This window comes from Oryzias latipes, chromosome 13 (assembly GCF_053564925.1).
Source record: "Oryzias latipes strain Hd-rR chromosome 13, Olatipes_Hd-rR_3.1".
Taxonomy (NCBI): domain Eukaryota; kingdom Metazoa; phylum Chordata; class Actinopteri; order Beloniformes; family Adrianichthyidae; genus Oryzias; species Oryzias latipes.
In genome coordinates, this window is record NC_136249.1 from 4,359,951 (window position 1) to 4,377,583 (window position 17,633).

Genomic DNA, 17,633 nt, shown 5'->3' on the forward strand with positions numbered 1-17,633 from the left:
ATTACATGACATGGGGAACTCTGGGAGTGGGTGGAGTCTATGAGGAGTGGGTTCAGTTTAGTATGTGTGAGTCAGCAGTATTTTCAATTCTCTTTGGAGCATAGAAAGTCTTTGAGTTCAGCAGGAACAGGATAGATCCTCATCTGTAGACCCGTGTGCCTGGACTCAGCAGAGGTGAAGCTGCATGCAGACACCAGAACCTGCAGCCGCTGTGATTCCTTCTTCTCACTTCTAAAAGTCTCAGCTGTAACGCATCGGTCTGCCAGAGGCATAGACCTTTACATTATGAGCCATGGAGACTAGAGGGGCGGGAACACTACAGCCCATTAAACGATTTCATCTGGGGGATAAGATGGTATAATCCAGTGTTTATCAACCAGTGTGCCGATGCACTCTAGTGTGCCGTGGGGAATGACCCTTAACTGATATAAAAACATTTACCATCTCCATGATATCAGCTCTGTGTTCATCCAAACACTGAGTAGTTAGGAATATGAAAGATCATAAAATACTTTTTTCGTTGTGTTTATTTGATTCTATGAAAGACATTTTGATAAGAATGACGGTACCGCGATTTAGCTGCAACTAAAGCCATTTTCAAAAAAGTCCCGCCCCTTCAACTGTCTCCACCAATCATTCTTGGAGGCTTAATCACATGTCATCAGTCTGACCAATCAGAAGTAGTTAAAGTCTTCACTTCCTTTTTCTTAATTCTGCTGATAAAGTCTCTCAATTCCAACATAAATACCAGCTAAAGCTCGTCTTCAGTGGTGTAGCTTTCCACAGAATCCGGTGTCAGACCGTGGAACAAGAGAACGAAACTATGAAGCTCAGAGACGCTAGTCTTTCTCCGTTCGGCGGCTGTTTGCACTACATCTCCCATGATGCATTGGGTTAAAGTGACAGTGTCTCAGCGCACAATGAGCCTTTCTTTGTTTAAGGTCTTGAAACCACAACAAACACGCATCAAACAGTTTTCAAATCTTCTAACTTTACTTTTATTACGTCTTTTAGAAAAAAACAGCTGCAACGTCCAGCTTTTTCTGCCACAATTATCACAAAAATGTATGTGAGATTGTGGAGGGACTGTAGATCTATACAGACTATGAGTTTCTCTTTTTTTTATTTTATTTTTGGATGCTGGTGTGCAGTGGGATTTTGTCAAGGTTAAAGTGTGCCACTTTGAAAAACAGTGGTATAATCCTTCGTTTTGTTTGCCCTGTAATTCTGGTGTCTCCCCATAGATGGCGCTCTACAGCTAAATTGACCTTTGCTTCAGTGCAGGAAGTGATTCTGCATTCATGTGGTGTTGGAAGATTTGATGTTTTTCTGATCACTCCAAAATCACATGACAGCATTTCTCTGAGTTTGCATTTGTCCCTGAGGGACATCAACCCATCAGGCCAGTTGGCACTAAAACGAGATCAGAAGCCACAGTTCTGGAAGATAAATTCCAAAGTTTTCTGTTTTAAAATCTCAATTTTCAATCCAAATGGAAGCATGTTTTTGTCCAGATTCCATGTTTTTTCTTTCTCGCATGAGGCGGGTTACCAACACACTTCCATCAATCTTTAGAACCCAAAAATGTGCCCACCCCTGATCTAATGCTAACATAGCAGCTGAGGGGTTGGGTGGGTGGAGATTTTTAGGATGCGGGGCTGGTTCTTTACATGACTGATAGCTGGGGAAAAAGCCCAGATGAGGTTCAGGAGACAGATCATCGGGAGTTCTTGTAGACGAGCAGAACCATCGTCGGGCCAGAGGACGGCTGGAAGCGGGTCTCAGAACAAACATGGACCAGACTGAGCCGGGCTGGTGTCCAGATGCTGGAGGACGGTCCATCACAACAGAACCTCCCGTCTTCTCTGTGATGTCTGGAAAGCAGAAGAGCGGTTTGGGTCAAACTGCAGTGTCATGGCTGTCCTTCCTGCTGCCAGGCTTTTTATGGACAAATAGACCTGAGAGGGATTTCTCTGACCAGCATGTTTTCATGTGGTGTTTGATGTTTTTAAAAATCAACTCTCACGAGATTCTCAAACTAGATAGTAGATTTATTTGTGTATTGGGTGTTTTGCTGATTCTTGTTTTTCTTCCAGAGGTTCCCCCCGGCTGGGTGCAGCTTTAACAAAATGTTTGCCCGCCTAGAGATGCTTTCTGTTATGTAGACACAATGTGTTATTAGTAAAATGTTGTAACAGATGCATTCAAACGGAGAACCGCGCCCCCAGCATACTGTTTAAGCTCCAGGTATTTTTAATTTAAACATATTCTATAAAGTTACCAGAAGACATGGCGCCATGTGATAGGCAGCTTCCATTTACTGTTTCCTAAAATCACAATGCTGTTTTTAGTTGTTGTAGACTTAAAATGACAGACCCAGGAGTGGAGCCTCACCAGTGACAGACCACAGCCATGACCAGAACCTCTGACCTCTGAACTCAGACCAGGTTTAGCAAACGCCACACAGCTGCAGGCCCGTTTACCAGATGGGAGGGGTACTGGGGTTTCCAGACTGACCATTCACAACCGACTCCACCGCTTTGACAGGAAGGATGGACGACCGCTGCAGGTGACCTCGCCGTGAACATATGCAGTGGACACAAGACCATGTGACCTGAACCCCCTAGAGCAGGTCTGGGACCAAGAGACCTGAACCCCCAAGAGCAGGTCTGGGACCAAGAGACCTGAACCCCAGAGAGCAGGTCTGGGACCACGTGACCAGAGACTGGATGACAACATCATGAGGCTGGAGAGGAGCAGGAAGCGTTGCTGTCATTGCAGCAAAGGGTGGAAATACCTGCTATTGTCCATTTTTGTTATTTGGGTCTATCTCTCTCTGAATTTATCTTAATTTTTGGAGTAATAAATATCAAACTAATAAATATGATAATTCCTTGGATTTATTCTTAGCAATATCAAAGGGAATTTTAATGTATATCATTAAAATTCTGACCAAATAGGAAAAGCATTCAGGTAAAGGATATCCTTCATTTAGAACAAGCGTTCTAGTGCTAGTGTAGAACCATAAGGTCTCCAGTTGGAGCGTTCATATTGGAGAAGTCGGAACCGCAGATACTCTGTGCTGTTGGCCCGGTCCGCTTCTATCTGGAGCACTTTCTGAGGCATTCTTTCTGTGTGGCTCTGCAGTCACTCTGTAACCTGCTGTTTGCCTTGTTTATGACTGAAACTCTCTGCTGATTGAAACCATGTCAGATTCAAACACATTCTGCTTTTCTTCATCTGTATCTAGGTGCAGTTGCAGTGTTGGATCTCACTCAGACCTCCAAAGACGTTCTCACATTCCAGAACTTTCCTCAGATTTTCTTTGCAAACAGAGGTTTGGAGGCCGATGGAGGGGCTGACACTTTGGTACCCCTCATGGAGTCCTGCAGTGGATCTGGTCAACCCTACCGTCAATTGAAACTCTGGGACTCAGTTTAACTGCTGCATACAGATGTTTACTAAGACGCCGCTAAGCTGTAACCTGTGCGTCAGCATCAGCAGAATTGGATCTCAGATAAACAGAACTTTATGCTTTCACATTTTGAGACAAAACCTTTCTGATGAAGACTCCTGGACGATTTGAGCTAGAGGAAGAGTGAAAGTCCAGCTGTGGTTCCCCTTTGTCCAGGTCACATGATGCAGTTTTAGGGGCAGCATCTTCCATCTGGGTGCAGCTAGGTGAAGCAGAGTCATCGAGGAACAAGAGTGGAGAAATGCCCAGCTGCAGAGAGAAAGAGCATCAGGGTTCCGACTCAGACGAACCTGATGTTGACGTCACCTACTGTTCTGTAGAACCGCCGTCCTTCAGCAGAGATGGAGGTGAGAGTGACTCGGTCCCCGCTGGCCCGGATCCTATTGACGACCTCTTCATGCTCCAGCTCCTCCACGGGTTCCTCGTTGACGGTGAGCAGCACGTCTCCGTCCGTCATCCCCGCATCCTCGGCGGCACTGCCGGCGTCCACCTCTCTGAGCACGTGAGCTGTCGGGTCAGAACCAAAGAAACCAGAGTCCTGTTAGAGCTGGCCCAGAGGAGCAGCTGATCTGAGGGGGTTTTTGTAGCCTGTGACACCCCGGAAGACGAACGTCCAAAGTCTATCAGCTCCTCCCCAGCGATGGCTGTCTCTGCTCCTACTGCTGGATTTCAGACGTCTTCAGTTGATATCCAGAAGAAACACCAAAGCTCATGACTAGCTGGAGCTGCAACATCTCTTTGCTTCAAATGAAGTTTCATTTATTTAAAACAATGATCCCAAAAGAACTGCAATAAAGCATGTTGCACCCATAAACCATGACTCAAAGATTGGTCCTGCTTCACCTCCTCTGTCTGATCATGGGAGAAACGAGCCTCAAAGACCTTCATCCATTCCTGTCAGGGTCATCACCTGTCTTCTGCAGACTCTTCACCCTCTCCTGTCTCAGCAGGAAGCCATATCCGTCACGCCTCCTCTCCAGCCGCATGGTCTTTGCGGCGTGGGGCAGGTTGATGTTTTCCGCCAGCTCAGGAAAGATGGGAACTTTCCTCCTGACATAACAGGACGCACTGACAGGCTCAACGACCAGGACGGTCACAGGGTCGCCGCTCTTGTTTACCTGCATCACACGCCACTTCTGTCACAGAGCCATCCCTCAAAAAGAGCAGATCAGGCCGGAAAACACTCACCATCCTGCTGAGCGAGGCCAGCGTGAGCACGGATGCTGAGACGCCGTTGATCCACACCAGGGCGTCTCCGGTGCGGACCCCGGCCTTTTCTGCAGCCCCATCTGTGACTGTGCTCACAGAGAAGCGAGCCCATTCACCTGCTGACACAAAACCTTCTCCGTGAGCAACCAGGAAAGCCCAGAATTCCCTTTGGACATCGCCGTCACATTCTTCGCAACGTGGCTCAGTCCTGTTTCTGATGTGTGCTCATGTAAGAGAAGCTGAGAGAGGCATAACGGTGACCGTGTGAAGGAGGTTGAGGACAGAAAGACGGCTGTGGCAGCTTTGAAAGGAGGAGAAAACCCCACCACACCAACCAGAGTTAGAGGATCAGACTGGAAACATCTCTGAGAGTTTCTGCTTCTGAGCAGATTTTTTGGGAGATCACATTTGCAAATATTGATGTTTAGTCTTGATTTAGTATTTCACAGCATTACCTTATAATTATAATAAAAAATGCTTAATCAATTATTGAAGATGGTTAAAATGATTGATCTCTAATTATTTCACTTCACTTGCTCCAAAAATGGATTCAGGATTTTTCCAAATGAAAAATAATCTGCACATATTTTTAACTTTTGATACTTGATCTCCATATCCTAGGAAGATTTCTGAAAAAAATGTTATGTCTATTTTTTCTGATATCTTATATTTATTCATAGCCATGATTTTTCTAATGAACATAATCTGCATTAGATAACTGATCTGCATTTGCTATGTTGATTTCTAAAATAGTTATGTCTATTTTTACATAATAAGTCATTCATCTTTGTCATGTGAATTATTGATACTTCAGGATTCTTAATTCTGTCTGAAAGAAGTTAGGTTGATGATAAATTAATGATAAATCATGTAATTAAATGGTTACAGTAGAACAGGGTGGGATTATATAAATTCACCTTTTTCCACTCCCTTACAAGCAATCTTTATGTAAAATCTAATTATCCTAAGTTTGATACGTCTTTGTATGAAAGTATAACTGATGATTGTATTGTTGTTGCGTACTATTCTTATTTGATTGCTTGAAAAAAAACATTTCAAATCAAATTAAATCAAAATATAAACAAAGATAAATTTTCAGCATAAACTTTAGCTGCAGAGGTTTTCTAAAGACCCCCCCCGATCACTACATCAGCAGGACGTTGAAATGTTTGGGAAGACTTTGGTCAATAGTACCGTTAGTTTGGCTGAAGCTCATCCCCAGGCCGTGTTCTGGATCTCTGCTGACATGACACAGTCTGGGCCTGGACCAGCTGTCCCCTTTGGAGGCTCTGCAGAGCGTCTGCAGGTCTACGGCCATCTGCGCCGCCTGCAGAAGGAGCAGCAGCCAACGTTAGCGGGATAACAGGCAGCCATGATCCACTGCACCGGCTGGATCCCATTCTCCAGGTGCTCAGATGCTGCAGCTCTTTGAGAGCCGCGGAAGTGAAAACCCACTGAACAAGGGAAGCTGAGCATAAAAACTGGATTTCTGGGTTTAATCTGGAATAACGTTTTCTGAGTCAGGATCATAATGTCAGAGATTATTTGACTGCTTTGTTCTTAAAAAAGGCTGGGGATGTATGTGTGAGTTCATCGTGCACTTATTAATTAATCTATGTCTCCATTTTCACAGCTCTTAGAAACACTTGCATCCGCTGGACTCTGGTTCAAATTCTCTTTGAGTGAGTGAATAGAGACGTTAAATGTGATGAGCGTCCATCTCAAAGAAAATCAATGTGTGCAAATGGAAACAAAGAGTGGAATTAGGTCAAGCCCCTAATTTGACACAAAATGTTGCAGTAGTTCCTTAAAAGTCCAATAAGGACTGATGTCACAGGGGAACAATTATACATTTAGACAAAGAGTCTGACTTTACAGCAGAAATCATGTAAAGCCAAGGTGTTCCAAACTTTATTGATGTTTGTCGTTTTATTCAGTTTTCAGATCATTACTTGCTTTTTAGAATCAGTTTAAATTCTTTATTTAAAGCATCCGTGCTCACGCTGGCCTCGCTCAGCAGGATGGTGAGTGTTTTCCGGCCTGATCTGCTCTTTTTGAGGGATGAAATATTTTTGCAATATTTATCGAGCCTCTAGCTGCAGCAATAAGACAGAATGAGAGTATTAAAGGAATTAAAACCAAACACAGCCATCATAAAATTAGTCTCTATGCAGATGACATATTACTGTTTTTAAGTAATATACATTCTGTAAATGAAACGGCAACAATCATTAATGAATTCTCTTCTATATCAGACTATTCCATTAATTGGAATAAATCTGTTTTATTACCACTGAACAGTAATGCGGAGCAAGGACTCACAATACCAGTTAAATCAGGCAATATAAAATATCTAGGTATTTATTTTTCCCCCAAAATATCAGAACTGGTGCAGCTAAACCACACCCCATTACTGAAAAGCATACAGGACGATCTAACACGCTGGACCAACCTGCCTTTGTCCCTTATGGGCAAGGTAGCCACGGTTAAAATGAAAATCTTACCCAAAGTTAATTATCTCTTCTCAATGATTCCCACACAACCGCCATTAAAATGGTTCAAAACATTAGACTCATCCATATCAAGCTTTCTATGGAACAATAAACCTGCAAGAATTAGTCTAAAAACTTTAAAATCTGCAAAAAGCTGTGGAGGATTAGAATTACCTAACTTCCACAATTACTTTCTTGCAAATAGATTACAATACATCTTAAAATGGTTAAAAAATAATCCAGAAACCAACTCATGGTTAGACTTGGAACAGGCGTTATGTGGAAAGATCAACCTGTCACAGCTACCATTTATTAGCCAAACAGTTAAAAAACAGGATTGTTTCAAAAGCATTAATATAAATGCCACTTTAACAGCCTGGTGGGAATTTCTCAAAATATCAAAATCATCAATTCAACCGTGCAAAATGACACCCATCTGGAACAACCCAGACATCCTCATAAACAAAAAAATTATCCACTTCCCAGCTTGGCAAGCAGGGGGCATAAAACATCTAGAGCATATAATTATTGATAGAAGATTCATAACTCCCCAGGAACTTCAAGACAAACATGGAATATATAACTTCTTGGAATATCAGCAACTTAAATCAATTATTACTAAAAAGTTTAAATACAGAGACAACGATTTAAAGCTACCAGATGTAGTTACCACTCTGATCAATTTCTCAATGAATAAAACTCTCTCCAAAATATACAAACTTTTATGTAATTTAGATAACAATATTTCACTTCCGACAACAAAATGGGATGCGGATTTGAGCATCAGCACAGATGAAAGTTTTTGGTCAGAACTTTGTCTAAACACCTTTAAAATGACAAAAAATCCAAATCTGCAGCTAATCCATTTCAAAACTCTTCACAGAATTTACTACACTGGACAGATGATGTTCAAGATGGGTCTCAGTAACTCAGACATTTGTCAGCACTGTGACAGTAATCTACCCGACAATTACATGCATGCACTATGGTTCTGCACGCCTGTCCAGGCTCTCTGGCAGCAGGTATGTGCCGATCTATCAGTCTGGCTTAAGGTTTCAATCACAGCTTCACCGTCACTTTGTGTGCTTGGTGACATGAGTGCCATCGATGTAGAAGGAGGATTAGGCTCTATCATTTTCATAACTCTTTGCATTGCTAAAAAAACTATTTTAATAAATTGGAAAAGCAAAAAAAATATAAATATAAGTCAACACAGAAATCTGCTGCTTGATCATATCAGCTTGGAAAAAATGTCAGCCCAAAGTTCAAGTAACTTTGAAAGAATTCGGTCTCTCTGGTCTCCCATAGCTAACTCCGTGACTTAGGGGGTGGGGGGGGCATGGTCGTCGCTGCTCCTTGCCCTTCTGCCGTGGGCCGGGGTGGGGGTCGGGGCCTCCGGTGCCTGGCCGGGGGTGGTGGGGGCTCCGTTGGTCGGGGGGTCGGGTCCGGCGCCTGGGTGGGGCGGCCTGGGGCGCTGCGTGGTCCTCTGGGCTTGGGTGTGGGGGTGCGTGGTGGGGGGGGTGGGGTGGTGGTCTGGCTTGGCTTGGGGGGGTGGTCCCTTTGCCTGTGCTGGGGGGGGTTGGCGGGGGGCGCTGCTCGGGGGGGGGGGCCCAGCGGCGCTGGATGGGCTTCCCGTCTACACCTGGGGCTGGGATCGGCCCTTCCCTGGCTCTGGGGCGGGACGGGACAACCCTCTTGGGGCCCCCGGTCGCTCTGGGTGTCATCCGCTTCGGCTGCGGGGTCTGGGGGTGGGGTGGGGTGGGGGTCTTGTCGGCCCTGTCCTGTGGGGGGGCATTCTGGGGGAGGGGGGGGGGCCACTATTGGTACGGGGCAGGGGGGGTTGACGGGTCGGGGTCTCCGCTGAGGCCATCGGCGGTTTCCCCGGCTGGTTGGCTGCCTCGGTCCCGTCGAGGCCTGACCAGAGCTCTTCTAGGGCCGGCGTTTGGGGGTGGGGGCCTGGGCTTGCTCCGGGGGGGGGCGGCGCTTTCTGGCTCCCCTCTCTCTGTGTGGGGGTGGTGGTGCTGGGCCTGGGGTGTCTGCGCCTCCGGGGGTGGGGCCCCGGGGCTGGGTGGGCCTGGCCCCCTTGCTGGGGGGGGGGGGGCGGGGGACGGCTGTTTGACCACCGGGGGACAGTCTATCATCTGTCCCCAACTTACCCCCTTCCTCATATAACCTCATAATAGGGTGAGGGGGTGGGGGGCTTAGCCTGCGATGAGCCTTGGGGGGGGGGGTTTACTAGGCAGTGACCCCCCTCCTGTGGTTGCCGTATGGAGTGGGCCCCCCTCTTTCGGTTTTATTTGCACCTTAGACATGTAGGGCCCTTGGTAGGGGGGGTGCTTGGACATCACTGCCAGCAAGCAGCGGATGTCCTCCTAGCACCCTACCCGCCAATTTTAACCGCACCTTAGACATTTAGGGCCCCTTGGTGGGGAGGGTGAGGGGACGTCACTGTGAGTAATCAGGAGACGTCCCCTTAGTGCCCTACCCGCCAATTTTAACCGCACCCCCCTTAGTACACACACCCCTCCCCCCTCAATATATACATCCCAACATAAACACACACACATGCACACACACACTCTCTCAAACACACATACACGCACACACATTTTGCAAGGAAGGTGGGACCTAGGACCATCTGTCCCCTGCCTCTTCCCTGGTGGGGGGTACGGGCCCCTTTGCAACGGCGGCTGTGTCCCCGGGGTGCTGGCTTCCTGGGCCCGGCGGTGCTCTCTCCGCGCGGTGGGGGGGTTCACATTACATCTGAGCCGGGGGTGTTCGTGTCCCTGGGGGTTGGGTCTGGTCCTTGCTCCTGAGTGCTGGGCCCCGCCAAATTTCCAACTGTGGCCGAGCCTGGTCGGGCCATATTTACAACACCCCTTGTGGGCCCTCTTTTTTCCCCGGGGTTCCCCCCTTCTGGGCGGGGGCGGCGGGCCCCTGCCTCGCTCCTCCCTGGACCAACCGTGGGCCGGGCGGATGGCTGCCTGGAGTGCGGAGTGGGTCTCCCTTGGGGGGTCCTGGCCCGTGCCTGGGGTTGGGGCGGGGGGATGCCCGGAACTCCTGGGTGGTGGTGGGGTGCTCGTCTGGGGCTGTGGGCGTCCTTCTCCGGTGGGGCCCTGCGTTGGGTTCTCCCGGCGCGGCGGGGGGGCTGCTCTCCTGGTTGGGCTGGGGCGGCGCCCTCTTTCCCTCCGTGCCTCCCTGCTCTCTGGCTCTGGGGGCCTTGCGGCGGCCCTGCTGGCCCTGGCCTGGGTGGCGGGCTTGGTCGCCCGGGCGGCGGTTGTTCCCTGCCGGTTCCCGTGTGGTGTTGGGGGGAATCCGGCTGCCGCTGCTGGTGCGGTGGGGGTCTTGGGGTGGGGATGGCTGGGCACTCTCCCTCCTTCTTTTCACGTTCCACCATCCATTTTAGAAGAACATAAACACTCACCTGAGCACAGGTGTTAGCTCAACAGACTGAATGACTGAAATATTTCACACTAGTTGGTTTTAAGGCATAAGTATGCGTGTGAACACTATCTGTTTTGTGTACATGTCGACAGGTGGACATTTTTGCAACTAACAGGTGTGTTTATAACATTTGAGTGTGTGTGTGGACAGGCTCCGCCCTTTTTTTGTTTTTGTTTTTTTTTTACATTTGAACCTTACCATAATGATTAACAACCAGTAAACTTGTTGCTTTATGCTGCTTCATGGTCTTATCCCCCTTCCCCTCCTATTATCACCCCCTACCCCCCCTCTCTCTAACGTCCCTCTCTCTTCTTCCCCTCTTTCCTTTTCCGTCCGGTCCAACACCAAAGATTTTCAGACATGTTTGAAATTAATAAAGTTTGGCCTCAATTACAAAAGGGGTTTATTCAGACATACCTTTGGTTTGTCTGAAGATTAATAACCCCTCTTGTTAAAGTAAAATATGTCCAACCCAAGAGGCCCTCAGCTCTCATCTGTCTGCCTAGCTGTTGGACAGGACAAGTAAAAAAATAAATAAATAAATAAATAAATAAATAAATAAATAAATTCAATAAGGTTCAAAATTGTTGGTTTTTGGGGACATGTTTTGTATTCGGGTAGGTGAGTGAAGTCTTCATAGCATAATGTAGCTGGTCGCGCCTGAATGTCTCTTTGGCCGTGTTGTTGAGTTAAGCAGCACAAACACCAGTCAGTGTGCCCCTTTCCCTTCTGGCTCCATCATTGCCCTTCAGAATCAAAGCATCAAAGATTGTCTGTATGTTACGCTTCAGAGTGCTGTAAAAAAGGGAAAGCTAAAACTGAAAGGTCAAAGATCGCTCCAAGGCCACGTGATGTTAGGAAACAGCTGACAGTCTAACTGGAGTCATCATGCTCCACAGAACAGCAGATTGAAGCTGGTTTGGTTTGCGCTGTGGTAACGGCTCATACTGCACCTGATCGTACTCCTCTTTCCGAAGCACCAGGAGGAACAGGTGTGGACCACACGACTGGATCTTTCTCACCACCTGTCAGAGCCAACAGACACAAATGTGATCCAGCTGCTGTGGTCTGGCTCCTCTGTTCAACGTCCAAAACAACCAGCAGGTCACCCAGGGCATGATGGTTTACGTTTGGTAAGGTGCTGAACAAAACCACAACAGATCCCATTCCAATGTTCTGCTCAACAGAAAAAAAGGCAGATGTGGCCCACCATGTCACTTTATGTGGCCCACCAAGTCACTTTATGTGGCCCACCATGTCACTTTATGTGGCCCACCATGTCACTTTATGTGGCCCGCGAGGGCATAAAAAGTTTTCAATTTCTTAAATTAAAAATTAAAATTGGTGTGTATTTATTCATATCTAGGGGGAATTTAACTTGAAATACAGTCAGGACCATAAATATTTGGACAGAGACTCTTTCTTTCTAATTTAGTTTCTGTACATTACCACAGTGAATTTTAAATATAACAACTCAGATGCCATTCAGACTTTCAGCTTTTATTCCATGGGTTGAACAAAAAGATTATATAAAAATGTGAAAAACTAAAGCATTTTTTAAACACAATCCCTTCATTTCATGGGCTCATAGGTAATTGGACAAATGAAATAACTGCAAACAAAATGGTCATTCCTAATATTTGGTTAAAAGCCTTTGTTGGCAATGACAGCCTGAAGTCTTGAACTCATGGACATCACCAGATGCTGGGTTTTCTCCTTCTGAATGCTCTGCCAGGCCTTTACTGCAGCGGCTTTCAGTTGCTGTTTGTTTGTGGACCTTTCTGTCTGAAGATTAGTCTTCAACAAGTGAAATGCTGCTCAATGGGTTAAGATCAGGTGACTGACTTGGCCATTCAAGCATATTACACTTCTTTGCTTTAAGAAACTCCCTGGATTCCTGCGTGGTAGCCTTTCACCTTACCAACCAAGCTACCCAGCCGCTGAAAATGAGTTATTCAACATTAAAGAGTAGTTACGTGTATTTTTCATTACATTTAGTTGCACGTATAAGTTAATCTGGCCCTTTGGAGGTTTAACACTATGCTGATGTGGCCCTCTGTGAAAATTAGTTTGACACCCCTGCTCTAATGGCTGCTGGGTGTGAATTAGAAAGTGATAATGAACATCTAGATAAAGAATTTCGGTACATAGTCGAAATGTTCTATATCTGGGTTCCAAACCCTGGGCCACTTGGTACCGGACTGTAGACTGAAAAAAATATATACACTAGCTTCGATTATTTCCATTTGGTTTATTTTCTGATACTGAAGGAAGTTTTATTTTGGAAAAATGTTTTATTATTGTATATAGAAAACACCAGTTTTACGATGGTTTGGTCATTTCATTTTGCTTTATTTGTCCATCACACCTTAAAAGTGGGACGTGGCTGAAGTTGGCGTCCGGTTGTTAGCATCCACTATGACGTTAAAGGGAAATCTTCATCACAAAGTCTAAGTTTAAACCAGCTGCAAATATTTGACAGAGAATGCAGATTCAATCAAATAAAGATTTGTGTAAACTTTTAAAAAGGATATTCATGAATTTTCCAACAGCAAGGATGAATTAGACATCTGTTCAGAAACTTTAGCACAGAAAATGTTCCTGTGTTGAAAATACACAGTTAATCAGGATTTATGTCAAAACCAAACATGAAAAATCTTTCTGCCTTGAAAGATGATCAGAGACTGGATTGAGTTCTCAGTGTTATGATGTGTTCTGTGAAAAAAACTGTAATGCTGCCTTTATTGAATGTTTTACAAATAAGAAACAACTTCTACAAATCAACAACTTTGTTTCATTGAATCTTCGTCATCTGTAAAAAGAAAAATCGACTATTGTTTTTATATTTTCCATCATATATTCTCTACATCTCTTGTAGTGACATTTTAATTTGTAAAACAGTTTTTTCAGAAACCGGAAGCTCAAAAATGCTAAACGTAAACTTTGCCCCTTTCAGATCAGTCTGTAAAAATATTGTCTGGCATCAAACCGGTCGAGGTCCATGCCGGCTCAGCTGTTACCGGGCGTGACAAAAATAAATTGTCCACTTTTTGTGAAAGAAGTGTTCCAAACCGACAAAATAACAACCCGGGTGAATATTTATTTCTTTTGTAACTGATCAAGATAAAAGTGGGATAATGGCCTTTGGAGGGTCCATTATCAGAATGAACTGACTTCACAAAAGCAACCGTCCTCCGCCTCGTGGAATCCCGATGGTTCAGGATTCCATGTCTTCCATTCATTTCTGATAATGAACACCTGGTCGCCCGTTGACCTTAACCAACTGTTGATGAATTACTTCTGACAGAGGATTTAACAGTCCAACTTTCTTTTAAGAAACATCTCACTACAGTATCCATTGAACAATATGGACCATCACACATCTGTCAATTCATCAGCTTCCTCCGTCTGTCTTCTGTTTCCTCTACCAGCAGCTACCTTCATGACTTCTTTCTCTGCATCCAGAAACCTCTTCTCTGGTCTTCCTCTGGACCTCTGGTAGCTCTAGACTCAGCATCCTTTAGTCTCTCCTCTGGACATGTCCCAACCATCTCAGTCTGACTTGATCTCCAGAACCTCTAACATGTGCTGTCCCTCTGATGTCCCCATTCCTGATCCATTCTGGTCCCTCCCAGAGAGAACCTCAACATTTTCACCTCTGCTGCCTCCAGTTCTGCTTCCTGTCTTCCTCAGTGTCTCTAGTTCCTCTCAGTCGCACATGTTCTCCATCTTACAGCTAACCTTCATTCCTTTCCAGGACAAACCTCCACCTCTGTAGCTTCTCCTCCACCTGTTCTCTGCTCTCACTACAAATCACAATATCATCTGCAAACATCATAGTCCATGGTGGTTCCTGTCTGACCTCATCTGTCACATCCATCATCCTTAACTACATAATTATCTACAAATCCAGTGAAGTTAAATCAAATTAAAAAAGGTCTTTAAAAAAACCCAAGATGACTTGTTTTGGCAACGTGCACAGGGAAAGCAGTGTTCACAGTTGCACACAATACCCTAGAAAACAGGTTGGATTTATTTTGTGCCAAACACGTCTCACCTCATTAAATTCCATTTTGTCCACGTTTTCCTCATTCACCTCCAGCAGCCGGTCTTCAGCCTTGAGGCCGCTCTGCACTGCAGGACTCCAAGGTTCCACATTTGTGATTTCATAGCCTCGCCCTCTCTGATCCAGTCGCAGGTGGAAACCGAAGGTCTGGGATTCCGAGCGCTTTAGAAGGCACAATCTGGGCATAATGGTTGGATCAGGTTCTGCAAGCATCAAGTGGTGAAGCTAGTCAACAGTGTTTGAAAAAAAACGGGAGGTTTGTAAAGGCGAATGCTTCTCAACTCACCTGGATCATCGCTGATGACCAGAGCTGGGTTATCAATTCCTTCCTTTGGGTTGAAGGTAAACCTAAAGTTTCAACAAATCAGGTCAGTATGACCACAGATTATTCCGTCCAGCAGAATGATTAGTAAAAATGTAAATTTGTGGGGTCCACCACAACCTCTGAAAGTGATTTAAAGCTGTGTGTTGAGAGACCCAGCATGTAGGTCAAACTACAGTAAAAGTAACAAATAAACACCTGGATGTCCTATAGAGGAACCATTTTGTCTCAGGCTTTTCTGAGTAGAAAAATATTTTAGCCAGTGACAATTTTACTTAAATGATCTGCTCATAAAAAAGGCATGTCTTCCAAAAAATAAAATATTACATGCTTCTCATGTTTAAATTTAAATATGAAGTTTTTAAAGACCCACTCTGATGAAAATTGTATTTTGTTTTGGTGCTTTTAACATGTTCTTCTAGCATTTTTCTCCTGATGGAGAACATATATAAAGATAATTAAGGTCAAAGTTGCATATATTTCTGAGTATTGCTATATTGAAATTGCTATGAATCAGGAGCAGAAGAAAGAATGTTGTTTGAAAAAGATTTTATTTGTGACGTAGAAAATACAGTATTTCATTTACACCTGATGGTCTGGAAGAAATCCAAGAATCTGGAAATCTTCACTGTTCAGTAGCAGGAATTTCTGTCTGAGTCTCACTGCTGGAAGTTTGGATGAAGATGATCTGGATCCACTTTAGGGCAGAGGATCGGATCCAATCGGATTGATCAAAATGAATCAATGTTGACTATGATGACCAACCCTAAATGATGGTAGGAATCGATATGTTGTTCAAGAGAATTGTTACACCCTGAGTAGAAACTAAGCTGGGCGGGGTCACAGTCTCCCAGCTCCGCCCCTTTCTGATCCACCCGCAGACAAACAGATCCATGACCGTCTTTGTTTTCCTGGTCTGAGCTGGAATCTGGATCTAAACTGGATGGATGGATGGATCTGATGATGATCACCCTTTTTGTTGCACCACTAATGTTATGTTAGGGGTGTGAGGGGCTGTAAGCTAGCGGAAGAGTGCAAACGGACGGGTGATGGGAAAGTGGCGGTGGGGTTACCCTGCACCAACAGTCCCGCCCAAACTCAGCGGTGAATTTGAATGGAGCTGCTGCTCTGCAGAAACTATGTCCTGGAAAATGACACAGGCTTTTTTGATTTTGGCCTAAAACAGCATCATCATCATTAACTGGGAATGATTTGAAAATTGATCAAAGGATGATGGGAGTGGGGGGTTTAAGGGGAATGAAAACAAGCAGACACACATTGGTGTGCACGTAAACTAAGCTATTATGTCTCTGAACAAACTGAAAGTTCTGCTGAGGTCTTGTGTGTATATTTTCTATGATATTTTATTTTCTGTTGGCCATGTCTTCCTCAGCTCTGTGAGCTTCACAAACTGTACTGGTGGACTGAAGGGCAAAAAGAATTTACCGTGGAAGGTCCGTCCCATTCTGAATGCCTGTGGGAACAACAGCATGACAGTGGGTCAGGACGGGAGCTGCAACAGGACAATGCAAAGGCTGCAGGAAAATTGTTTATTTGGTTAACAAGAACACGATTGAACAGAAAACTACAAAAAACAAATTCTGTGGCACCCAATAAACTGAAGCAGTGCTGGAGTGAAAAGCAGGAGTTCTTCTGAAACACGACACTGACTGACAACATTGAAGTGAAAGTTGGGATCCACAAGCGAGCAGATACATCGTTTTGCAATGCTTCTGCGTCAGCAGATGGAGTTATCTCATGTTAAAACTGATGAGCTCTGATGTTTTTGCAACGCTAAAACCTTAGAACACTGGAAGGATGGGCTTGATTTGTCTCATGACTGCCTGAGCTCACAGACCGAGTTACTTAGTGACTTGTTATCATCTGCACCACAGAGGAGGAGGGTGACTCCCTAAATACCAACACCAGGTTTAGCTTCTGAGAATCACACAATCATTCACACAATGCATCTGGTAATGAATTCCAACACAAGCCGCCCCTTCAGAAATGTTTGTGTGCAGCCGTGCACACCTGGCCTGCGGTTAGTGTTTAAATATGGGAAATAGATTGAGGAACAGGACCTTCTTCAGCTGTGGATGATGACAGGAAGAAAAACTGCACACAGACAACTTTTACCCAGGAAGAAAACAAAACTGTGCCATTTAAATCCACTGCAGGCATGTGACCTTCAGTCTGTTTGAGACAACAACATGGCGAGGCGTTTCTCCGAGAACGGTGCGCCTGAGCAAAGCCAAGCTCTTCAGTAACCAGGAGGGTTTCAGCACTGGTCAATCGCCGTTTGTCCACAAGTACAAGCTCAAGTCCAGACTCCCAAAGACTTCACACAATGCCAAGCAGAAATCCTACCTGTGGAGGATGTCATGGAGTTCTGAGTGAGTCTTCAGGTCTGTCTGTCTGCAAATGGACAAAGTTCAGAGTGCGATCTGACAATCAGCAGGTGAGCGGCTTGCTCCTTCCCTCACAGCCTCCTGAGTTAAACATTTACTCCCCAGCACAGAGTGCTGCGTTCTGGGAGACATGATTGAGACAGAGCCAACAGACCTGAAACGGCTCATCAGCTGTCAGGCAGAATGTAGACAACGCCGTCAAATTCTTTTATGAGCA

At 45.3% G+C, this 17,633-nt stretch overlaps 1 protein-coding gene across 6 annotated transcripts; it reads right to left on the reverse strand.

The window, feature by feature from the left end:
• Window positions 1-974: 974 nt before the first annotated feature.
• Window positions 975-17,633, reverse strand: LOC101175423 (Na(+)/H(+) exchange regulatory cofactor NHE-RF4). 6 transcript variants are annotated; one of them, XM_078930008.1, is made up of 12 exons: window positions 17,571-17,633; window positions 17,376-17,423; window positions 16,455-16,482; window positions 14,973-15,034; window positions 14,678-14,889; window positions 11,574-11,645; window positions 5,879-6,011; window positions 4,664-4,800; window positions 4,386-4,593; window positions 3,786-3,982; window positions 3,557-3,724; window positions 975-1,874 (listed from the first exon to the last, which is right to left on the reverse strand). In XM_078930008.1, the coding sequence occupies exons 2-12, from the start codon at window positions 17,389-17,391 to the stop codon at window positions 1,842-1,844; spliced, it is 1,266 nt and encodes a 421-aa protein (XP_078786134.1). In that variant the 5' UTR covers window positions 17,392-17,423; window positions 17,571-17,633; the 3' UTR covers window positions 975-1,841. The 6 variants fall into 6 exon arrangements, with proteins under 6 accessions (XP_078786134.1, XP_078786133.1, XP_023817686.1 ...); XM_078930007.1 differs by having other exon boundaries at window positions 4,664-4,803; XM_023961918.2 differs by lacking the exon at window positions 17,571-17,633 and having other exon boundaries at window positions 17,376-17,536.

Excerpts from the sequence above, each read along its gene's own strand:
- LOC101175423 (XM_078930005.1), bottom strand. Across the intron at positions 3,983-4,385 it reads GAAGAGTCTGCAGAAGACAG|CTCACGTGCTCAGAGAGGTG; the intron begins GTGATGACCCTG and ends CTGACCCGACAG. Across the intron at positions 3,725-3,785 it reads GACGGCGGTTCTACAGAACA|CTGGGCATTTCTCCACTCTT; the intron begins GTAGGTGACGTC and ends TTCTCTCTGCAG.